Raw genomic sequence first — 26,069 nt, forward strand, 5'->3', positions numbered from 1 at the left:
CTGATTGACAAGGACAAGATGTGCTTGTTGGAGCTGCTGTCATTTAGGTTGGATAAAATTGGGGTAGATATTTTTTGGAGAGATTATTGATGAATACCAACTGAAATAAGACCAGGATTAAAGCTAAGGTTATTAGTTAGAAAAGACCGGATTTTGTTCCCCCCAAATGGACAAAACATAGATCTAGAGCTAGACAGGACAGAAGTGGGTGATTTAGGAACTAAAGTACAGATTAGAGAGATCTGACGTTCATGAATTTTGTTGACTCCTCTCACTTGCTACTCACCTTAGCTGACCTATCCAACCAATCCACATCCACATAAATATACATGCACAGCAGCAACATCTATCTTCAAAAAGAAGAAGGGAAAGTGGATGGAGGAGTCATCTAATCTTTCATTTCATGAGCAAGTGGTTTCTAGGTGAAAGAGTGTTAGCTTATTTTCAATAGAGTTGTCTTGTTTTTGCTATTATTTTTTAAAGATTTGTTGATTTTTTGAGAGAGAGAGCTGGGGGAGGGGCAGAGGGAGAGAAACTCAAGTAGACTTCATGCTGAGCGTGGAGCCCAACTTGAGGCTCCATCACATGACCCTGAGATCATGACCTGAGCTGAAACCAAGGGCCAGATTCTTAACCAACTGAGCCACCCAGGCATCCCTATAGTTGAGTTTTAAATCACTCTTTGCATAATATATATATATATATATATATATATATATATATATATATATATAATTTTTTTAATGGGAAGTTTTCCTTTAATTTTATTTAGGTTCTCCTTTCTTCTTATCTGTGACACTGTGTATGCTACCATTCTAGCACCCTCCCCCCCTTTTTTTTTAAAGTAAGCTTAACATCTAATGTGGATCTTGAACTCATGACCTTGGGGTAAAGTGTCACATGTTATACTCACTGAGCTAGACAGGCACCATTCATCCTATATTTCTAATCAAACTACAAGGCATGTCCTGAGCTGAGCAATAACTGAGCCTGCTGTTTAACTGGAGGATGGAAGACCGTGGATTCAAAGAAGGAAAGAAAAGCTGATAGAGAAGTTCCCTCCTCTATGTTTGATGAGAATTTGGAACCAGGTGGCAGAGACCCAAAAAGGAGAGGTTTGAGAACTATTGCTTTGCAGAGGTTTGTGAATCCCCAGGGAATGGTAATTTATCTTCTCAGCTGAGCATTCCTGAGGTGACGTGGGTCTCCCTTGTCTCCCATGAGCTGCAGACATGTTAGCAGACGCATTGAGTTCTTTCTGGTCCTGGCTCTAGAAGAACACCAAGAACAGCTTGCTGAAAAGACTGAGGAACAGAGAGGCTTTGTTCAAGCTCTCACTAGGGGAATTATATTTTACACTCTGGCAAATCTCTGACATACTTTGCCAGATTGCTGTGCCTGCCTTCATTATCCAGATTACTGCCACCCAGGTACCTCAGCAACTGGAATATAACACCCAGGGAAAAGATATACTAAGTCAACAACCAACCGAAAGGGTGCCAGAACCCGGAAGGAAGAGACTCAAAAACACCCAAAATAAGTAGCTTCTAACAACATAAAGCTATTGCAGAAGCCCTGCCCTAGATCAGCAGAGCTCTCCTACCTTATACAATGTGTCACGGCTTTTTATGGCTAAGTCACTGCTAATGTTAGCAACTGTTAATAAAAGAATATAATAGCCCTTGAGAATATGAGGACAGAAAAAAGATGGCAGCAAACACAGTTCAAAACACAACAAAACAAAGCAAAATAAAAATGGTTATAAAAAATTAAACATAATTTTTAATTATTATAATATTTTCATTATATTATGATTATATATTATATTAATTACTATTAATTATTACATTATATTGTTATTATTATATTTTTTATTATTCCTAAGATTTCTTAACTATGTAAAATGCTTAAAGTCCCTTCCAAAAAGCTGAAAGATTTAACTAACATGTCAAATGTACTGAAAATGGAAAGAGCACAGCACAGAGCTAATGAAGAACGTCCGGCATTATTGCAGGTATGAAATTTGAACAGGGAGTTCATAATTAGAGAGTTAGGAGGAAGAGAATAAGAACTTTTTTTAACTATCATGATATTCTCTGAATAATAAATACGAGATCTTAGAACAGGGTTTTCATTAAATTCTTCTTTTATACTAATTGTTATTATCGTATGGCTAACGTGTAACGAGGGCTTTCTGTGTTCTAGGCACTGCTCTAGGCACTTGTAGTTATATCCCTTAATTCTCAAAACAACTTCGAGATGTGTGTGCTATATGATCTCATTATACAAATGTGAAAAAGAGACCTATTTTTAGCTCAACCTTAGACAAACTGCTTAAAGTTATGATGCACACCTTAGTCCAAATGCCGATTCTGATTCTCAATCATTATCTTGCAGAAGAGAATGGGAGATAACATTAGGTATTATGACTAACTTCAGGCTTTTAGTTAGTGGATACTTGAACAGTTAAGAGAACTGTAGGACTTATTAAGTAGTTATTAAGACTAAAGTTGATTAGACCATATATCCCTTAGCCATTTCAAAGTAGTGTGTAGATAATGGTCCTTGGGTCTTTGTTAGCAATTTAGAAAATCCAGGATTGGTAGTAGTTTATGCAAGGAATGCATCCCCACGGATTTCTAATAATTCAAAAATCACAATTTATTCCAGTTTTTCCATATGATTGAGAATAACATTGGGTGCATTAGACTCTGAGCAACAAATTTACATATATCATAAATTAATTACATATATTATAACTTTTGTATATTATGAAATAATAAATTGCATATTATATAAATAGAAACTTACTTTCTTCCTAGTGTGAGGTTATATTGAATTTTTATTCCTGTTACTACTTTTCAAGAATATATTTTCAGCGCTGACACTAGTTCCACCGTGTAATGAATAGTTGGATATCACTGACATAGGTATTTTTAAAATTTCAGCTTTATTGGCTATAATTATAAGATATTCAAAGTGTACATTGTAGTGATTTGATATATGTACACATTGTGAAGGACTCCCTCATCTGGTAAATTAACATATCCTTCACCTCACATTATTTATTTTTTATTTTGTGTGTGTTAAGAACACTTAACTTCTCTCTCATCAAATTTTTCAGTATACAGTACAGTATTACCCGTTATAATCACCTTGTTTTTCACATTAGATCATCACACCTCCTTTATCTTATAGCTGAACATTTATACCTTTTACTAACCTCTCCCTATTTTCTCCCCTCCCAGCCCCGGTAACCATGTTCTTACTCTTTTTTTGTGAATTTGCTTTTTTTTAAAGGTGATTTTAAAGGTTTTAAAATGTGATCATGGCAGTTATCTTAATATTTAATACTTGAGTAAGTCACTTGAAAGTGGTCAGAGATAGCAAATGATAGTGTGATCTTCTGTAATATTGAGGGGCATTTGTTTTCTAGCAAAAAGCATAAATATAGTTAAATGAAAAGAAAACCAAATACATATTTCTTATATCACAGCATTACAACAGTCTATGGTTTGCTTGCTTGATGGCCAGTTACTCAGTGGAAGCACTGTTTGCATTTTGGGCACAAGAGTTCTTCACTGGCCTAACAGAACCGTTGAACTAGGAGTTTTTAGGTCTTGTCTGTATCTATCAGTTTTCTGTTATGTTCCTTACTTACAATCACTACCTTTTCCCACAGTAGCCTGGAGCTGTTTTGGGGGTGACTTCAAAAACCTGTATCAGCTAATAACGGAAGTTGTATTCATTGAGCTCTCCCATTCGCTGATGGTGCTACAGAAAAGACAGTGGTGAGCACTGTCTCTGAGACTGAGAAGATGGTATGGGAACTGCAAGGGCTTAGGTTTTTGATCTATATGGACCTCTGCATAAGAACAGAGCCATAGGATTTCACAACCAGAGTTAGCATAAGAATATATAAAAATAAGGACAAAACAATAGCAATCCACAGATAACAAAAGCATGCTAAAAGTGTGTGTTCACAAAACAGATGAACACTAACCTAATTCTTAAGCAAACTGAAAGAAATTCAGAAAAACAGTAGAGGGTATGGAAAAAATCATATCGGCATTAGACATACTAAAAACTGAAGCCACAGAATTTAGGAAAAAATTATAAAAGAAAAAGCTTTTCAGATATGTAGACTACATTAGAAGAATTAAAGCAAATGTAACAAATAAATGCTTAAAATAAATAGTAAAGGAGAAAATTTTAAGGATCAAAAAGAAACATTTTTTTTTTTGAAGTTGAGAAAAACTGACAAAGTAAAAGCTCAGCATAGAAGATATGGCATAGGTATAGTAGGACTACCCAAAGAAGATAACCAAAGCAGTGGACCAAAATATTTTTTTTAACTACAATGGAAATTTTTAGTCCTTATTATATTAACTTTTCTTTATTCATTGTTGTTATTCATTCCCTCTATAGTGGATTGATTGGTGTCCCCAAAAATGATATGCCCAACTCCTAGCTCTGGAACCTGCAAATGTGCCCTTATTGGAAAAGAGAGTCTTCCCAGATATAATTAAAGATCTCAAGATGAGATCATCCTGCATTATCCTGGCTGGGTCCTAAATACAAAGACTCATGTCCTTAAAAAGACAAAAATGTCCTTAATAAGAGAAGGAGACATGGAAGAAAAGGCTGTGTGAAAAATGCAGAGATTGGAGCAAGCAGCCACAAGGAAGTCTGGGAGAGGCTGGAAGAGGCAAGAGAGGATTCTCCCTCAGAGATTTCAGGGGGAGCACTATCCTGCCCACACCTTGCTTTGGACAACTGCTCTCCAGAGCTGTGAGAGAATAAATTTCTGATTTCAGACACCAAGGGCGTGGCAGTTTTTTGGGCAGGCACAGTAAACTAATACATGTGGTAACACACATTGGTATTGGACAGGACTCTCTAAAATCCAAAAACCAAGTTACAGGAAATTCAGGACCGAGGAACAAGTTAAACCTGACCCACAAATTCTGTAAAGCAAACTATCTAGTTTTCTGTGCAAATCAATTGGAAAGATCCAAAAAAATTGGACTGGAAAACTGTAGATGAAAGGAGACTTAATATGCACTTCCTAGAATTAGAATGGCCAAAATCTAGAACGTGGACAACAACAAAGGCAGATGAGGATGTGGAGCAACAGGATTTCTCATAGCTGGTGGGAAATGCTAAATGATACAACCAGTTTAGAATACAGTTTGGCAGTCTCTTACAAAATGAAACCTCTTCTTACCACATGATACAGCCATCATGCGCCTTCGTATGTTGTACATGGATGTTTGAATCTTGCACATGGATGTTTGTGGCGGCTGTATTTATAATTGCCAAAAGTTGGAATACCAAGATATCCTTCATTAGGTGAATGGATAAATAAATGTGGGATATCAGACAATGGACTATTATTCACCACTAAAAAGAAATAAGCTATTGGGCCCTAAAGAGACATGGAGGAACCTTAAGTGCATATTATAAATCACAAGTGAAAGAAGCAAAACTAAAAAGGCTCCATACTGTATGACTGCCACTATGTGATGAGTTAGAAAAGGTAGAACTGGAGAATAAAAAGATGAGTGGTTGCCAGGGGTGCGTAGTGGCTTAGAGATGGATAGGCACAGCACAGCAGATTTTTAGGCCATCTGTCCTTGGGCTCTGTTGTATTCAAAACTGCTGCAGCAGTTTTGCTGAGTTATGGAGGAAATATTCTTGTACATGGGTTGTATTTCCTTCTTCCATGGAAATTAAATCTCCATGTAATGAATTAGTAAGTTGGTAAATTAGTTTCTCAGAAGTTTGTTTTGCAAAAGGAAAAAAGAATTACCAGTTTCTTCTAAAAATTTTTCAATATATGTGGTATTTATGAAATATGTCTATTAACATATTTGGGCTTTATTCAATACTGTATTTAATTTAAAACATTAACTTTCTGATCTCTTACTCAGGAAGAAATAGATAAAATAGCAGAAACCATAGAGTCAATGCCTGGGAATATTCAGAGCCTAAAGAACAAAATTCAGGTTCTGACAAGTGAGGTAGAAGAAGGGGAGGAGAAAGTAAAACAGGTAATTGTTTAATGATGCATATCTTGAGTCTGGATAAATTTTTTAATGCTTATCTCTCAGCAAGACAACTTTTGAATGTAAGAAGAGAGAAATCAGCCTTTTGAAATAATCTGTAGCTTTCTATTTTTACTTTAGATGTTTCAAATAGATAGTGGGATACTCTGTCTTCCAGATCTTTCTCAGAAGAGTCTCAAAGCACCCACACTTCAGGTAAATGCTCCATTTACCATATCAACTGTATCATCAGTTATGACTTGCATATATAAAACCATAATATCCTTTTCCTTTTTCTAAAGACAAATGAAATCTATGATATGCTTGTAGGCAACATTATTTTACTGACTTGACAGAATAGTTTGAACATCTTATTTTGTGAGCATCTTTCATGTGGATCTCTCATTCTTGTCAATAACTGTATAACATTGCATTCTACCATACTATAATTTGTGAATTACTGGTGGAAATAAATGATTTTTGCAGTTACAAATAATGCTCAGTATTGCTTGTATATGTATCTTTAGATATTTGTGTGGTTGTAACTGCAAGGTAGATTTCTGGAAGTAAATTCCAATAGTTGAGTTTGTTTATGCTTCTAATAATGGCCTATAACTCATCATGAAATAATGTTGTGTTATTTGTAGCAGACTATATACTGGGCTCTGTTTTCACAGGTTCCCAGTAGCTATTATGGTAAAATGTTTATAGTGGTAGAAACTCTTTAAGTTTCTCAAAAATAACTTAAAATAGTCCTATCTGTAATCCATTTAGAGTGAAAGAAAAGGGAATAGCCAGAGGAAAAACAGAATAATACAAATTTGAAAGAATAGGAATGAGTTGATGATTACTGAGTTTAGCTGATGAGTATATAAGGTTTAGTGTATCATTCTCTCTAAACATACATTTGACATTTCTCATAATAAAAGGTTAAAAACTATTTATATGGATCAACATGGGCAAAAGGTTCAAACCTGCAGTTATAAAATCAGTCATGGGGATGTAATGTAGATAACAGTGACTGTAGTCAATAACATTGTCTTGTATATTTCAAAGTTGTTAAGAGAGTAAATCTTAACAGTTCATATCACAAGAAGAATTTGTAACTATGTATGGTGCTAGATGTTAACTAGACTTACCGTGGTGGTCATTTTGCAGTATACACAAATATTACATCATTGTGTGGTATACCTGAAGCTAATATGGTGTTATATGTCAATTATATCTCAGTTTTTAAAAATTTTAAATTAATTGTGCTAATATACCCACAGAAAGAAATGTTGACATCAATTCCAAACCATAAAGCTCTTCTGAGAGACAGATATTCTCCATAACTCATCCCAGATAAAGAATATGTTAACTTTCGGGACACCTGGGTGGCTCAGTTGGGTGGGCAGCTGCCTTCAGCTCAGGTCATGATCCCAGCGTCCTGGGATCGAGTCCCACATCGGGCTCCTTGCTCGGCAGGGAGCCTGCTTCTCCCTCTGCCTCTGCCTGCCATTCTGTCTGCCTGTGCTCTCTTTCTCCCTCTCTCTCTCTGATAAATAAATAAAATCTTTAAAAAAAAAAAAAGAATATGTTAACTTTCATCGAAGAAGCCTATAAGAGACTGGATGCCCTTTAAGAGTTTTTTAGTCTGTTCTGTATTAATTTAAAGTTTATGAGTTTGTAAAATTTAGCCTATGATAATACCGCTGAAGCTGAGGCTTCTTTGGGATTTATTTTTACCATACACTTAAAATTAGCCTCTGTAGATCTAGTAGCATCTAATGTAGTTCTAAAAACTATTTTTAATTGTTGTCAAATCTAGAAACTCAAATTTCTGTTGCTGTTTATCCAGTGGTTTTCCTGAGCTGCTCTCTAATGATTTACAATGGCTGAATGGAGTTCTTTTATTGATTAGTGCCGAGGAACTGTGATACTGTAATGCAATATATGGAAAGTGCGTAGAGTGCCTAGCACATAAAAACACAATTGTTTGCAGTCATTATTATTTAGTTCATGACTTGCATTTTCTGTCTGGTCATCTGGAACTTGAGAAATCCCCAAATGCTTTTATTCTTTTATATAACCCTTTAGACCTTTTGTGACATAATTAAGATTTGCTAGGTGTGTTTACCTGTGGGAGTATCATGAACATTTTATTTCTTTGGTTGGATTATTGACTAGATGATGAATATTTTCCACTGTCATCAAAGCATAATTTTATTTAAAAGGAACCTAAGCACATTTATTCCCTTAAAAGAAAAATCAAACAAAAAACCCCTTTCTGTAAACCTTTTCTCATTGTAACAATGTTAGGAATTAGTCAGACAGTTAGGTGGTCTGGACCAGGGTCCCCAACAAGAAAACATGGAAACAGGACAGCTAAGACAAAACAGTACAAACATCCTATTTTGAACTAGCATTTTGTTTTGCAGCCTTTGTAGAAATGACTTTTGCAAGATGTTTTAAAATGAAACAAAGCATCTGTCACTATCATGAACCAGGGCAGTTAAGACATAAGTCCCCATATGTTAGCCCAAAAAGGCCATCAGCACATAAACATTAACCTAATAGGTAGACATATGTGTGATCAAAGCCCTGATCAGCATGCCTTAGAACACTATGGTTGCTTAAAATAGTTCTCCAAAAGTGCTCATAAAACCCCCTAGACTTAGAAACTCCAATGCGACCCTCTCAGGTCCCCTCCCTCTTTGGGAGTTTTGTACTATCACTCAATAAACTCTGCTTGCTGGGTACCATTTTTCGTCTGGTCTACCTCTTCATTCTTCATAGTGGCATGACCAAGAACCTTGGGCATTAAAGAAACAAAATCCCGAAATAATTTCTTGGGATTTCATCCAGGATCTCCACCAACATAAAGGACATCTAACTCTGAGTAGCAGGAAGCGCCTCTCTCCATTTTGTTAAAACAGTGGACACCATCAGTCACGTAAGAGCAGATTAGCATGCCTGCCATTCTCAAATCTCTGGTGACAGGCTCTCTGGGCTTCTTTCTGATTGATCCCCCCAACATAAGTTGGGAATATCAGTTCAATGAGGACTCAGACCTCGTTTCAGGCTGGACCACTGGATGTGAGGGACCTAGAGAAAACTGAGCAGCAACTGAGGGTCCTGACCAAGACTAACCTTTGGAGGACACTTGAAGGCTCTCTGAGGGACCTGGCTCCTTACATGCCCATCCAGGCATCGAGCAAAAAACCCTCTACTGCTCTTTTCTCAGACATCCTCTTGCAGATGGTTCAGGCGGCCTCCAAGGGATCATACACACAGTTCCCTGTCATGATGAGGAACAGCCTTACTCCTCTGCCATGTGCCCTGTGGTGGCATCTCTGACTCATACTCCTTACCACAGCTACTGGGTCAGATGGAAGAGTGTATTACTATAATGACCAGAAGGGCTGGCAACCAAGGCTTCCTTGGGGGCCTGGCCCATGCTGTGCATCAGGAAGCTTCCCCCACCGGCACCACTTTAATCCCTATATTAGATCACTGGAATCATCTCTTTTGTGCATAGACAGAGAAGAAATGTGGGTTCTCTTTCTGCATAAATGATGGATAGGATCCAATCCCCACAAGCCTAGGTCTGTATTACCTGCCTGAAGGAGTACTCACACATAGTGGCAGGTACCACTTCACTACACCTGACAAATTGTTATTCCCATATCTATACTTTAAGGTAGACCCTTCCCCCACTGCCCGAAATTGGCTTCACCACCTATAGGTAGGAATGGCAAAACAGAGCTGGTAAACTAATGTCTACCCAGGCACCTTCCATCTTCCCAAGTTCCCCATCATATCCCTCCAAAGGGTGGCCTTTACTAACCTCTTTTTGTGGCTATGCCTGACAGGACAATTCTGTTATGCCATTATGCCAACTTTCAACAAGCCAAAAGAAGTCTAGCATTTCCATTAACTACTCAGGGAGATTTAATAGGTCATAATTAGTACCCTCAAGTACCATGGGTAGGAAACAAGGGGACAAAAAAGAAAAATATTAGGGAGCCAAGGGTCACTCTCTAGAGTTAGGGCCAAGCCTGGGTAAGCACAACTACTCCCAGCACCTCACAGAATTGACACGGGCCTTGGTTGTCAGTCACATCAACAGCCCAGGCCATCAGATCAGGAAAGGTCTTCCTGATCTATTATAAGGAACTGACTTAAGGGATGCCTTTTCCTCTCTTCCTATAGATGGGCAACTGCAATTCCCTGACCAACACCAGTACCCCTTTAAGATACATCCTGAATATCTGGAAACATTTTGACCCACAAACCTTGAAGAAAAGGCAACTTACTTTCTTTTGTAACAAGACATGGCCACAATATAAATTGGAGGAGGAGACATGGTCACCCGAGGGAAGTATCAATTATAATACTATTTTACAATTAGACTTGTTTTGCAAACATGAGGGAAAATGGAGAGAAGTACCCTATGTACAATGTTTCTGGGCCTTAAAGGAAAATAAGGGTCTGTGCCAGCAGTATAGGATTGATTCCAGCCTCCTGGCTGCTCTCTCCTGTGGCCAGCCACTTGGGAAAGGGCAGGGAGGGGGACAAAGGACTACCACACCCACACTGAAGGTATATAGGCAAATGGCACTCTCGCAGAGAATCATCCACCCCTAGTATCTCCTTACCTATGGCCTCAAGGTGTTTGTTGGGGTCTTAGGTCAGCTCCCTCTACATGGAACCTGGACTGGTACTTGGAGGCTTTATCCCTTCCAAGAACATGTACCTGGAGAAGGACCAAGGGAAAGGACTGCTACTGTGGCTAGGGTATAGGAGTCCTTTTCATTGAAAGACTTGAAACAAAGGGGAACCTTGGAAAATTTTCCAACAACCCAGACAAATATATCGAAGCCTTCCAAAATCTCACGTGTTTGAATTAACATGGAATGATGCATTGCTCTCGTTAAATCAAACCCTCTCCAAGGCAGAGAAATGTGGGATCCTGGCCACCACTGAAAAATATGGGGACAAACAGCAACTTCATTACCAAGGCATGGGTTAGCCCTTTGGTGACTTCCAGTTCCCAAATGGAGCCCACATTCTCCTTGTCCAGTATCCCAATTGGAACCTAATGATCCCCTCAAAAATTGGTACTGAGCTCACTTCCAGGCTTGCATCCTTGAGGGATTAAGAAGGTCAAAGACTAATTAAGCCTCTGAATTGTGCCAAGTTGCCTACCATCACCCAAATTCAAGAGGAAAACCCAATAGCCTTCTTAGGTTGAGAGAGGCTCTAATTAAATACGGCTATCTCCCCCAGTTCTCCCAAGGCAGAGATTATTCTCAAAGACAAATCTCTGAACTAGTTAGCCCCAGATACTCGATAAAAGTTGGTTGTTGGACCAGAGGGTCCCTAGAATGGCACTCATGAGCTGCTAACCAGATCTTTTACAATCACGCCCAAAAGGAGAGTAAGGAACAAGAAAAGGGACTAAGAAAGAAGTCCAAGACCCTAGTTCCAACTTATATATGCTTACCAACTTGGCCCCTCAAGGCTCTGCTACTAAATGCCACTGAAGTGGGCCACCCACAGCACTGGAAGTGAGAATGTCCTCAAAAGCAAAAATCAAAGCCCTGTAACCCTGTACTACACGTGGAGGGGGAAACTGGGAATCTGAATGCCCTTGGGAATCTCAGTCTGCAAGGGCTCAGACAACCAGCACCCCCAACAGGGACTGGTGGGGCCTGGGGTTCTTCACAGTTACTCCCCAAGAACAGCTTACCAATGAAAACACAGAGCCTCAGGTAATTCTGGAGACAGAAAGCCAAGCAATTTCCTTCTTGAAACTACATTCCACTCCAGGCCAACTGTCTAACCACAGCATTGTTGTTAAGGGTGTCACTGGTCCAGTTTCATTTTTCTGCTTGTGGTTGTCCAATTTTCCCAATACCATTTGTTGAAGAGGCTGTCTTTTTTCCATTGGACATTCTTTCCTGCTTTGTCAAAGATTAGTTGACCATAGAGTGGAGGGTCTATTTCTGGGCTTCTGTTCTATTGATCTATGTGTCTGTTTTTGTGCCAGACCATGTTGTCTTGATGATGACAGCTTTGTAATAGAGCTTGAAGTCTGGAATTGTGATGTCACCAACTTTGGCTTTCTTTTTCAATATTTCTCTGGCTATTCAAGGTCTTTTCTGGTTCCATATAAATTTTAGGATTATTTATTCCATTTCTTTGAAATAATGGATGGAATTTTGATAGGGATTGGATTAAACCTGTAGATTGCTCTAGGTAGCAGAGACATTTTCACAACATTTGTTCTTCCAAACCGTAAGCATGGAACATTTTTCCATTTCTTTGTGTCTTCCTCAATTTCTTTCATGAGTACTTTATAGTTACCTGAGTACAGATTCTTTGCCCCTTTGGTTAGGTTTATTCCGAGGTACCTTATGGTTTTGAGTGCAATTGTATATGGGATTGACTTCTAAATTTCTCTTTCTTCTGTCTTGTTGTTGGTGTAGAGAAATGCAACTGATTTCTGTGCATTGATTTTATATCCTGACACTTTACTGAATTCCTGTACAAGTTCTAGCAGATTTGGAGTGGAATCTTTTGGGTTTCCCACATAAAGCATCATATCATCTGCAAAGAGTGATAGTTTGACTTCTTTGCCAATTTGGATGCCTTTAATTTCTTTTCATTGTCTGATTGCTGAGGCTAGGACTTCTAGTACTCTGTTAAAAAGGAGTGGTGATAATGAACATCCCTGCCATGTTCCTGACCTCAGCAGAAAAGCTTTCAGTTTTTCTTTATTAAGAATGATATTTACTGTGGGTTTTTTTTATAGATGGCTTTGATGATATTGAGGTATGTGCCCTCTATCCCTCACTTTGAAGAGTTTTGATCAAGAAAGGATGCTGTACTTTGTCAAATGCTTTTTCAACATCTGAGAGTATCATATGGTTCTTATTCTTTCTTTTATTAATGTATAACACTGATTAATTTGCAGATGTTGAACCAATCTTGCAGCCCTAGAATAAATACCTCTTTGTTGTAGTGAATAATCCTTCTAATGTACCATTGTATCCACTGGGAGGTACTTTGGTGAGAATTTTCATCTGTGTTCCTCAATAATATTGGTCTATTACTTTCTTTTTTGATGGGGTCTTTGTCTGGTTTTGGGATCAAGGTAATGCTGGCCTCATTAAATGAGTTTGGAAGTTTTCCTTCCATTTTTATTTTTTGGAATAACTTCAGGAGAATAGGAATTAATTCTTTTTTAAATGCTTGGTAGAACTCCCCTGGGAAACTGTCTGGCCCTGGACTCTTTAGCCTCCGTGTATTTGGGTTCTTTCCAAATCTCCTCTTGTGATTGAGTTCTAGCTTCGAGCATTGTGGTCTGAAAATATGCAGGAAATTATCCCAATCTTTTGGTACCAGTAGAGACCTGCTTTGTGATTCCGGATGAGATCTATTCCAGAGAATGTTCCATGTGCACTAGAGAAGAATGTATATTCTATTGTTTTGGGATGGAATGTTCTGAATATATCTCTGATGTCCATCTGGTCCAGTGCATCATTTAAGGCCTTTATTTCCTTTTTGATCTTTAGCTTGGATGATCTGTCTGTTTCAGTGGGGGGGGGGGAGTGTTAAGTCCCCTACTATTATTGTATTATTGTAAATGTGTTTCTTTGATTTTGTTATTTTTTTTTAAAGATTTTATTTATTTATTTGTCAGAGAGAGAGTGAGAGCGAGCACAGGCAGACAGAGTGGAAGGCGAGGCAGAGGGAGAAGCAGACTCCCTGCAGAGCAAGGAGCCCGATGTGGGACTCTATCCCAGGACGCTGGGATCATGACCTGAGCCGAAGGCAGCTGCTTAACCAACTGAGCCACCCAGGCGTCCCTTGATTTTGTTATTAATTGGTTTATATAGTTGGCTGCTCCCACGTTGGGGGCATAGACATTTAAAATTGTTAGATCTTCTTGTTGGACAGACCCTTTGAGTATGATATAGTGTCCTTCCTCATCTCTTATTATAGTCTTTGGCTTTAAATCTAATTGATCTGATATAAGGATTGCCACTCCTGCTTTCTTCTGATGTCCATTAGCATGGTAAATTCTTTTCCACCCCCTGACTTTAAACCTGGAGGTGTCTTCGGGCTTAAAATGAGTTTCTTGTAGGCAACATATAGATGCGTTTTGTTTTTTTATCCATTCTGATACCCTGTGACTTTTGATTGGGGCATTTAGCTGATTAACATTCGGGGTAACTATTGAGAGATATGAATTTAGTGTCATTGTATTGCCTGTAAGGTGACTGTTACTGTATTTTGTCTCTGTTCCTTTCTGATCTACCACTTGTAGGCTCTCTCTTTGCTTAGAGGACCCCTTTCAATATTTCCTGTAGAGCTGGTTTGGTGTTTGCAAATTCTTTCAGCTTTTGTTTTTCCTGGAAGCTTTTAATCTCTCCTTCTATTTTCAATGATAGCCTAGCTGGATATAGTATTCTTGGCTGCATGTTTTTCTCATTAATGCTCTGAATATATCATTCCAGCTCTTTCTGTCCTGTCAGGTCTCTGTGGATAAGTCAGCTGCCAATCTAATATTTTTACCATTGTATGTTACAGACTTCTTTTCCCGGGCTGCTTTCAGGGTTTTCTCTTTGTCACTAAGGCTTGTAAATTTTACTATTAGGTGAGGGGTGTGGGCCTATTCTTATTGATTTTGAGGGGCATTCTCTGAACCTCCTGAATTTTGATGCTTGTTCCCTTTGCCATATTGGGGAAATTCTCCCCAATAATTCTCTCCAGTATACCTTCTGCTCCCCTCTCTCTTTCTTCTTCTTCTGGAATCCCAATTATTCTAATGTTGTTTCGTCTTAGGGTGTCACTTATCTCTCGAATTCTCCCCTCGTGGTCCAGTAGCTGTTTGTCCCTCTTTTGCTCAGCTTCTTTATTCTCTGTCATTTGGTCTTCTATATCACTAATTCTTTCTTCTGCCTCATTTATCCTAGCAGTGAGAGCCTCCATTTTTTATTGCACCTCATTAATAGATTTTTGATTTCCACTAGGTTAGATTTTAGTCTTCTATTTCTCCAGAAAGGGCTTTTATATCTCCCAAGAGGGTTTCTCTAATATCTTCCATGCCTTTTTCGAGCCTGGCTAGATCCTTGAGAATTGTCATTCTGAACTCTAGATTTGACATATTACCAATGTCTATATTGATGAGATCCCTAGCCTTCGGGACTGCCTATTGTTGTTGTTTTTTTTGTTTTTTTTTTTTTTTGTGGTGAATTTTTCTGCCTTGTCATTTTGTCCAGATAAGAGTATATGAAGGAGCAAGTAAAATACTAAATGGGTGGCAACAACCCAGGATAATATGCTTTAACCAAATCAGAAGAGATCCCAAATCATGAATCATCATTCTGAACTCTAGATCTGACACATTACCAATGTCCATATTGATTAGGTCCCTAGCCTTCGGTACTGCTTCTTGTTCTTTTTTTGTGTGGTGAGTTTTTCCGCCTTTCTATTATATCTAGATAAGAGTATATGAACAAGAGAATAAAATACTAAAAGGGTGGCCAAGACCCCAGAAAAATGTGCATTAACCAACTCAGACCCCAAAATGTGGGAGAAGGAGGATCTAAAAAAAGTTAAAAAAAATTTTTTTTAAATACATACATATATTAGACTGGTGAATAGAACAGAGCCACCCTCTAGATTTTGGATGTATTTTGGTCTCTTAAAATAAACTACCTCCAAAATTTTACAAAAAGAAATATATATGTGTATATATACTATATATACACACACAAATAAAAAATGATAAAAATGATGAAAGAATGGAATATAACTATAAAGATGGAAATTATAATAAAATTATAAAGGGAGTGATAAGATTAGTTAGTTGAGAAAAGAAAGAAAAAAAAAATGGAGAGAATTTGCTCAGGCGGGAGACTAGAACAAAGCCCTGTGCTAGATTTAGGGTATATTTTGATTTATTAAAAGTTGTATCACAAAAATTTTTAGAAGAAAAAACCCTATATGTATACAAAATATAAAGTTAGATACAATGAAGGATAAAATATGACTATAATAATGAAGATTCAAAAAGATTTTTTTTTAATTTTTTATTTTTTATAAACATATATTTTTATCCCCAGGGGTACAGGTCTGTGAATCACCAGGTTTACACACTTCACAGCACTCACCAAAGCACATACCCTCCCCAATGTCCATAATCCCACCCCCTTCTCCAAAACCCCCTCCCCCCAGCAACCCTCAGTTTTGTTTTGTGAGATTAAGAGTCACTTATGGTTTGTCTCCCTCCCAATCCCATCTTGTTTCATTTATTCTTCTCCTACCCACTTAAGCCCCCATGTTGCATCACCACTTCTTCATATCAGGGAGATCATATGATAGTTGTCTTTCTCTGCTTGACTTATTTCACTAAGCATGATACGCTCTAGTTCCATCCATGTTGTCGCAAATGGCAAGATTTCATTTCTTTTGATGGCTGCATAGTGTTCCATTGTGTATATATACCACATCTTCGTGATCCATTCATCTGTTGATGGACATCTAGGTTCTTTCCATAGTTTGGCTATTGTCGACATTTCTGCTATAAACATTCGGGTGCACGTGCCCCTTTGGATCACTACGTTTGTATCTTTAGGGTAAATACCCAATAGTGCAATTGCTGGGTCATAGGGCAGTTCTATTTTCAACATTCTGAGGAACCTCCATGCTGTTTTCCAGAGTGGCTGCACCAGCTTGCATTGCCACCAACAGTGTAGGAGGGTTCCCCTTTCTCCGCATCCTCGTCAGCATCTGTCATTTCCTGACTTGTTTATTTTAGCCATTCTGACTGGTGTGAGGTGATATCTCATTGTGGTTTTGGTTTGTATTTCCCTGATGCCGAGTGATATGGAGCACTTTTTCATGTGTCTGTTGGCCATCTGGATGTCTTCTTTGCAGAAATGTCTGTTCATGTCCTCTGCCCATTTCTTGATTGGATTATTTGTTCTTTGGGTATTGAGTTTGCTAAGTTCTTTATAGATTCTGGACACTAGTCCTTTATCTGATATGTCATTTGCAAATATCTTCTCCCATTCTGTCAGTTGTCTTTTGATTTTGTTAACTGTTTCCTTTGCTGTGCAAAAGATTTTGATCTTGATGAAATCCCAATAGTTCATTTTTGCCCTTTGTTTCCCTTGCCTTTGGCGTTGTTCCTAGGAAGATGTTGCTGCGGCTGAGGTCAAAGAGGTTGCTGCCTGTGTTCTCCTCAAGGATTTTGATGGATTCCTTTCTCACATTGAGGTCCTTCATCCATTTTGAGTCTATTTTTGTGTGTGGTGTAAGGAAATGGTCCAATTTCATTTTTCTGCATGTGGCTGTCCAATTTTCCCAGCACCATTTATTGAAGAGGCTGTCTTTTTTCCATTGGACATTCTTTCCTGCTTTGTCAAAGATTAGTTGAATGTAGAGTTGAGGGTCTATTTCTGGGCTCTCTATTCTCTTCCATTGATCTATGTGTCTGTTTTTGTGCCAGTACCATGTTGTCTTGATGATGACAGCTTTGTAATAGAGGTTGAAGTCCGGAATTGTGATGCCACCAACGTTGGCTTTCTTTTTCAATATCCCTTTGGCTATTCGAGGTGTTTTCTGGTTCCATATAAATTTTAGAATTATTTGTTCCATTTCTTTGAAAAAGATGGATGGTACTTTGATAGGAATTGCATTAAATGTGTAGATTGCTTTAGGTAGCATAGACATTTTCACAATATTTATTATTCCAATCCAGGAGCATGGAACATTTTTCCATTTCTTTGTGTCTTCCTCAATTTCTTTCATGAGTACTTTATACTTTTCTGAGTATAGATTCTGTGCCTCTTTGGTTAGGTTTATTCCTAGGTATCTTATGGTTTTGGATGCAATTGTAAATGGGATTGACTCCATAATTTCTCTTTCTCCTGTCTTGCTGTTGGTGTAGACAAATGCAACTGATTTCTGTGCATTGAGTTTATATCCTGACACTTTACTGAATTCCTGTATAAGTTCTAGCAGTTTTGGAGTGTAGTCTTTTGGGTTTTCCACGTATAGTATCATATCATCTGTGAAGAGTGATAATTTGACTTCTTCTTTGCCGATTTGGATGCCTTTAATTTCCTTTTGTTGTCTGATTGCTGAGGCTAGGACCTTTAGTACTATGTTGAATAGCAGTGGTGATAATGGACATCCCTGCCGTGTTCCTGACCTTAGCGGAAAAGCTTTCAGTTTTTCTCCATTGAGAATGATATTTGCGGTGGGTTTTTCATAGATGGCTTTGATGATGTTGAGGTATGTGCCCTCTATCCCTACACTTTGAAGAGTTTTGATCAGGAAGGGATGCTGTACTTTGTCAAATGCTTTTTCAGCATCTATTGAGATTATCATATGGTTCTTGTTCTTTCTTTTATTGATGTGTTGTATCACATTGACTGATTTGCGGATGTTGAACCAAACTTGCAGCCCTGGAGTAAATCCCACTTGGTCGTGGTGAATAATCCTTTTAATGTACTGTTGAATCCTATTGGCTAGTATTTTGGTGAGTATTTTCGCATCTGTGTTCATCAAGGATATTGGTCTATAGCTCCCTTTTTTGATGGGATCCTTGTCTGGTTTTGGGGTCACGGTGATGCTGGCCTCATAAAATGAGTTTGGAAGTTTTCCTTCCATTTCTATTTTTTGGAACAGTTTCAGGAGAATAGGAATTAGTTCTTCTTTAAATTTTTGGTAGAATACCCCCGGGAAGCCGTCTGGCCCTGGGCTTTTGTTTGTTTGGAGATTTTTAATGACTGTTTCAATCTCCTTACTGGTTATGGGTCTGTTCAGGCTTTCTATTTCTTCCTGGTTCAGTTGTGGTAGTTTATATGTTTCTAGGAATGCATCCATTTCTTCCAGATTGTCAAATTTATTGGTGTAGAGTTGCTCATAGTATGTTCTTATAATAGTTTGTATTTCTTTGGTGTTAGTTGTGATCTCTCCTCTTTCATTCATGATTTTATTTATTTGGGTCCTTTCTCTTTTCTTTTTGATAAGTCGGGCCAGGGGTTTATCAATTTTATTAATTCTTTCAAAGAACCAGCTCCTAGCTTCGTTGATTTGTTCTATTGTTGTTTTGGTTTCTATTTCATTGATTTCTGCTCTGATCTTTAGGATTTCTCTTCTCCTGCTGGGCTTAGGGTTTCTTTCTTGTACTTTCTCCAGCTCCTTTAGGTGTAGGGTTAGGTTGTGTACCTGAGACCTTTCTTGTTTCTTGAGAAAGGCTTGTACCGCTATATATTTTCCTCTCAGGACTGCTTTTGTTGTGTCCCACAGATTCTGTTTGTTGTATTTTCATTATCATTTGTTTCCATGATTTTTTGCAATTCTTCTTTAATTTCCTGGTTGACCCATTCATTCTTTAGAAGAATGCTGTTTAGTCTCCATGTATTTGGGTTCTTTCCAAACTTCCTTTTGTGGTTGAGTTCTAGCTTTAGAGCATTGTGGTCTGAAAATATGCAGGGAATGATCCCAATCTTTTGATACCAGTTGAGTCCTGATTTAGGACCGAGGATGTGATCTATTCTGGAGAATGTTCCATGTGCACTAGAGACGAATGTGTATTCTGTTGCTTTGGCATGAAATGTTCTGAATATCTGTGATGTCCATATGGTCCAGTGTGTCATTTAAGGCCTTTATTTCCTTGCTGATCTTTTGCTTGGATGATCTTTCCTTTTCAGTAAGGGGAGTGTTAAAGTCCCCTACTATTATTGTATTATTGTTTATGTGTTTCTTTGATTTTGTTATTAATTGGTTTATATAGTTGGCTGCTCCCACGTTGGGGGCATAGATATTTAAAATTGTTAGATCTTCTTGTTGGACAGACCCTTTGAGTATGATATAGTGTCCTTCCTCATCTCTTATTATAGTCTTTGGCTTAAAATCTAATTGACCTGATATAAGGATTGCCACTCCTGCTTTCTTCTGATGTCCATTAGCATGGTAAATTCTTTTCCACCCCCTCACTTTAAATCTGGAGGTGTCTTCGGGCTTAAAATGAGTTTCTTGGAGGCAACATTTAGATGGGTTTTGTTTTTTTATCCATTCTGATACCCTGTGTCTTTTGACAGGGGCATTTAGCCCATTAACATTCAGGGTAACTATTGAGAGATATGAATTTAGTGCCATTGTATTGCCTGTAAGGTGACTGTTACTGTATATGGTCTCTGTTCCTTTCTGATCTACCACTTGTAGGCTCTCTCTTTGCTTAGAGGACCCCTTTCAATATTTCCTGTAGAACTGGTTTGGTGTTTGCAAATTCTTTCAGCTTTTGTTTTTCCTGGAAGCTTTTATTCTCTCCTTCTATTTTCAATGATAGCCTAGCTGGATATAGTATTCTTGGCTGCATGTTTTTCTCATTAATGCTCTGAATATATCATTCCAGCTCTTTCTGTCCTGCCAGGTCTCTGTGGATAAGTCAGCTGCCAATCTAATATTTTTACCATTGTATGTTACAGACTTCTTTTCCCGTGCTGCTTTCAGGATTTTCTCTTTGTCACTGAGACTTGTAAATTTTACTATTAGGTGACGGGGTGTGGGCCTATTCTTATTGATTTTGAGGGGCATTCTCTGAACCTCCTGAATTTTGATGCTTGTTCCCTTTGCCATATTGGGGAAATTCTCCCCAATAATTCTCTCCAGTATACCTTCTGCTCCCCTCTCTCTTTCTTCTTCTTCTGGAATCCCAATTATTCAAATGTTGTTTTGTCTTCGGGTGTCACTTATCTCTCGAATTCTCCCCTCGTGGTCCAGTAGCTGTTTGTCCCTCTTTTGCTCAGCTTCTTTATTCTCTGTCATTTGGTCTTCTATATGACTAATTCTTTCTTCTGTCTCATTTATCCTAGCAGTGAGAGACTCCATTTTTGATTGCACCTCATTAATAGCTTTTTTGATTTCAACTTGGTTAGATTTTAGTTCTTTTATTTCTCCAGAAAGGGCTCTTATATCTCTCGAGAGGGTTTCTCTAATATCTTCCATGACTTTTTCGAGCCTGGCTAGAACCTTGAGAATTGTCATTCTGAACTCTAGATCTGACCTATTACCAATGTCTGTATTGAATAGGTCCCTAGCCTTTGGTACTGCCTCTTGTTCTTTTTTTTGTGTGTTGAATTTTTCCGTCTTGTCATTTTGTCCAGATAAGAGTATATGAAGGAGCAAGTAAAATACTAAAAGGGTGGCAACAACCCCAGGAAAATATGCTTTAACCAAATTAGAAGAGATCCCAAATCGTGAGGGGGGAGAAAGGGGATAAAAAGAGGTTCAAAAAGGAAGAAAGAAAGAAAAAAAAAGAAAAAAGATAAAGGAAAAAAAAAAAAGAAAAGAATTTTAAAAAAAGAAAACAGATAATAAAAATATAAAAACGAAAAAAATATATATATTAGATAAACTACTTAAAAAACGTTAAAAAATAAAAAGGTAAAAGTTAAAAAATAATTTAACCAGAAGGCGTGAAAAAAAAAACAAAAAATGAAAAAGAAAAAGATTAAATTAACTGCAAGACTAAAGAAAATCACATGGAAAAAGCCATGAGTTCCGTGCTTTGCTTTCTCCTCCTCTGGAATTCTGCTGCTCTCCTTGGTATTGAAACCATACTCCTTGGTAGGTGAACTTGGTCTCGGCTGGATTTCTTGTTGATCTTCTGGGGGAGGGGCCTGGTGTAGTGATTCTCAAGTGTCTTTTCCCCAGGCGGAATTGCACCGCCCTTATCAGGGGCCGGGGTGAGTAATCCGCTCAGGTTTGCTTTCAGGAGCTTTTGTTCCCTGAGCGCTTTCCGTAGAGTTCCGGCGGACGGGAATACAAATGGCGGCCTCCTGGTCTACCGCCTGGAGGAGCCGAGAGCCCAGCGCCCCACTCCTCAGTGCGCCCTCAGAGAACAGCGCCGAGTTACTCCCGTTTGCCTGACCTCCGGCTGCGCTCCGAGCTCACCCAGCCTGCGACTGGTTCAAGGTAACCCCAAGCTGCGAGCTTACTGTCGGCTCTGTCTCTGTAGCCAGCTTTCCTGTTCCAATACCCGCAAGCTCTGCGACACTCAGACACCCCGATCCTTCTGTGACCCTGCGGGACCTGAGGCCACACTGACCCCGCGTGGGCTTTGCCCCGGTTTAGCCTCTGGAGCGATGTCTCTCGGCGGAACAGACTTTTAAAAGTCCTGATTTTGTGCGCAGTTGCTCGGCCGCTTGCTGGGAGCCGGTCTCTCCCCCCGGGGTCTATCTTCCCGTAGGTTTGGATTCACTTCTCCGCCGGTCCTACTTTTCAGAGAGTGGTTGTTTTTCTGTTTCCATAATTGCTGTTCTTCTTCTCTTCGATCTGCCGATGGATTTTCAGGTGTTTGCAATCTTTAGATAAGCTATCTAGCTGATCTCCGGCTAGCTGAAGTAGTCTCAGCCTGCTACTTCTCCGCCATCTTGACTCCTCCCCTTCAAAAAGATTTTTTTAAAGAAAGATATTGTTAAGATAAACTGGTTAAAAGACGTTAAAACAGGAAAGAGTAAAAGTTAACAAAATTAGAATAAGAAAAAGAAATTTAATAAAATTAATTAACTTTGTAAGACTAAGGAATCATGGGGGAAAGCCATGAATTCCAGGCTTTGCTTTCCCCCCTTTGGAATTCTGCTATTTTTGATCAGTGAGCTAGGTCTTCGCTGGGTGTTCTCATCTTCTAGGGGTGGGGCCTGTTGTAGTGATTCTCAAATGTCTTTGCCCAAGGCAGAATTGCTCTGCCCTTGCCAGGGATTAGGCTAAGTAATCTTAGCTCTCAGGCGCTTTTGTTCCCTGAAGACTTTCCTTAGAGCTCGGGAGGATGGGAATGAAAACAGCCTCTCAATTTCTGGCCCAGAGAAGCAGAGAGCTTGGAGCCGCACTCCTCAGTGCGTCCTTGGAGAAATACCCTCAATCACTCCTGTCTCCTTGGTCTCCGGCTGCACACCCGGACTGTGACTGAGCATTTCTGTCTCTGACACACAGTCCCATTTGGAGTCTTCAAACCCAACAGATTCTTGCTGGTCTGCTCTTCCAGGGGCGTTTCCCAGATCTGACACTTGTGGGGTCTCTGCTCAAAGAGCAAGTAGTCTAACAGTGCCACAGATCACAGTATAAGGTAACCCCCAAGCTGAGAGCTCACTCAGCTTTGTCTCTGTAGCCACCTTCCCCGCTTTAATACATATAGCTCTGCTACACTCAGACTCCCCCCCATCCTTCTGTGACCCCATGGGACCTGAGACCATGCTGTACCCATGAGGGCTCTACCCCCGCTTACGTTCTGAAGTGATGTCCTCTGCTCTGTGGAGCAGACTTCTGAAAGTTCCAATTTTGTGCTCTGCTGCTCAGCCACTTAATAGGAGCCAGCCCCTTCCCCAGCGGTCTATCTTCCCCTCACGTCGGATTCACTTCTGTGCATGTCCTATCTTTCAGAAAGTGGTTGATTTTCTGTTTCTAGAATTGCTGCTCTTCTTCTCTTCGATCTCCTGTTTGATTTGTAGGTGTTTGAAATGGTTTGATAACTATCTAACTGATCTCCTGCTACCTGATGTCATCTCAGCCTGCTATTCCTCTGCCATCTTGACTCCTCCCGTAGAAGCTGATATTTATCCTCAGGTCTGGGCAACTCAGGGAGAATTAGGCTTGGTCTTAACTGCAGTGTCTGGCCACATACACCTTAAAGACTTCATAACTTTCCCTTGTTGGAAACAATACCCTCTAAAACCAGAAGCAAGGGATGGACTAATAAAAATCATAAATAATCTAAAGCAGCAGGGGCTCTTAAAACAATGCAACAGCCCATGCAACACCCCAATTTTAGGAGTAAAGAAAACTTATGAGGAGGCACTGGGTGGCTCAGTTGGTTGTCTGCTTTAGGTTTGGGTCATGATCCCAGAGTCCTGGGATGCAGTCCTGCATCGGGGTCCCCGCCTTGTGGGAAGTCTGCTTCTCCCTCTGTCCCTCCCCAACTCAAGCGCACATGCTCTCTCTCTCTCAAATAAATAAAATATTTAAACAAAAAGAAAGAAAGAGAGAGAGAAAGATAGAAAGGAAGAGTGAGAGAGAAACCTAGTGGGGAATGGGCATAGTATAAGACCTCGGCATTATCATTGAGGCTGTGGACACAGTTCATACTGTGTTTATAAACCTTCATGTCCTACTGGCTCAAATCCCCTTAAACAGCAGTAGACTTAAAAGATGCCTTCTATTGCATTCCTCTTGATTCAAATTCTCATTTCCTGTTTGCATTCAAGGACCCCACTAATCCAACCACCCAACTAATATAGACAATTTTACCCCAGGGGTTCCAAGATAGTCCCCATTTATTTGGACAAGCCTGTCCCAAGATCTCCCAGATTTTTCAGCTGAAATCTGCATCCTACTCTTAGTATGTAGGCAATCTCCCCTTATGTGTCTCCTTTGAGCAAAGCATTCAAACTGGCACCCAAAAACTTCTCACTTCCTGGATAGAAAAGGATATAAGGTTTCTCAGAGCAAGGTATAATTATGTAAGACATTTGTCAAGTATGTGGGCATGGCCCTCACAGAGGAGACAAGGAGACTGGTAGAAGATAGGGTTTGTCTTATTACCTCCTATCATCCCCCTAATATTAAAACAAGTAAAAGGGTTTGGGGGCATAACTGGGCGCTGTCACTTGTGGATACCAGGGTATGGAGAAATAACACACCCTCTTTATCAGTTGCTGAAAACCCACCATTTCCCTCCTATTAATGTGAACTCAAGTCAGAAAAAGCTTTTAAAAGCCTCAGAGGGGCCTTGCTCAGTGCCACAGCTTTAAGTCTTCTTTCTGAGAGGGCTAAAAACACATATGTGACAAAAAGAAAAGGAATGGCATTGGGTGTCCTAATCCAGGCAATAGTGGCAGACACCAGAGGCTACCAAACTGACTTTGGAACAGGATCCCCCATACACAACCCCCATAATATTCAAGGTCTCCTGTCAACCAATGGCTCAGACAGCTGCCTCCTATGGTACCAGCCACTACTGGAGGGTCCAGTCATGCAAATAAAAACCAACCAATTTCTACCGGGAAGCCTTAGACAGATCTCTGGGGATGGAACCCTGACTGCTGTTTTTAAACAGCACCCTGGACCATCACAAAACAGTTGTATGGGTCAGTGCTCCCTTTCCCTGATGGCAGTTAGTGTCACTTCTTCAGATGGGAGCATGTTAGGAGCTAGTTGGACAGTTAAGTAGTCTGGGCCAGGGTCCCCAGCAACAAAACATGGAATCAGGGCAGCTAAGACAAAACAGTGCTAATATCCTGTTTTGCACCTTAGACAAGACTACACTAGCATTTTATTTTGCAGCCTTTTCAGAAATAACTTCTGTAAAACATCTTAAAATGAAACATTTAACCACAAAGCATTTGTCACTATCACAAGCTGGGGCACTTAAGGCATAAATCCCGACATCAGCCCCAAAATATCATCAGCACATAATGACCAAAGCCCTGATGTAGTACACCTGAGGACATTCTGGTTGCTTAAGATATTTCTGGGAAAGAGCTCTTAAAACCCCCTGGGTTTAGAAACTCCAAGGTGAGTCCCCTTGAAGGTCCCCTCCCTCTCTGGGAGTTTTGTACTATCACTCAATAAACTCTGCTTTGCTGCCCACCATTCCTCGTCTGGCCTGCCTCTTCTTTCTTTGAAGCGGCATGCCCAAGAACCATGGGCATTAAAGGAGAAGAAATTCTGAAACGATAGTAAGTATATACATGTGAATAAATTACAACTTAAGTATATTAAAAAACTTTTCTAGTCACTATAGTATTTTGTCTGATTTGCTTTTATTTACTTGTAAAATAAAATATCTGCAATTTCTAATTATTTTCTTTCTAGCCTAGAGTATCTTGTCAGTTAGGGTAGAAGATACCACAATTCTGTTGATACCCTCCAGGCAGAAATGGCCAACACCTCAGCTTTAGCTAAACAAATTCAGTGCAATGAATTTGCACTGAATCACAGTGAGGGAGACCACATTTT

General features: G+C 39.3%; 1 protein-coding gene across 1 annotated transcript; it reads left to right on the plus strand.

The window, feature by feature from the left end:
• Positions 1-1,945: 1,945 nt before the first annotated feature.
• Positions 1,946-23,021, plus strand: LOC309865146 (centromere protein Q-like; the record flags this gene model as incomplete). The annotated part of the gene is made up of 4 exons (XM_082731353.1): positions 1,946-2,014; positions 5,934-6,053; positions 6,189-6,263; positions 22,863-23,021. 4 exons carry the CDS (start codon positions 1,946-1,948, stop codon positions 23,019-23,021), a joined length of 423 nt encoding a protein of 140 aa, XP_082587479.1.
• Between the last annotated feature and the right edge of the window lie 3,048 nt (positions 23,022-26,069).

This window comes from Mustela nivalis (assembly GCF_964662115.1).
Source record: "Mustela nivalis genome assembly, chromosome: 5".
NCBI lineage: Eukaryota > Metazoa > Chordata > Mammalia > Carnivora > Mustelidae > Mustela > Mustela nivalis.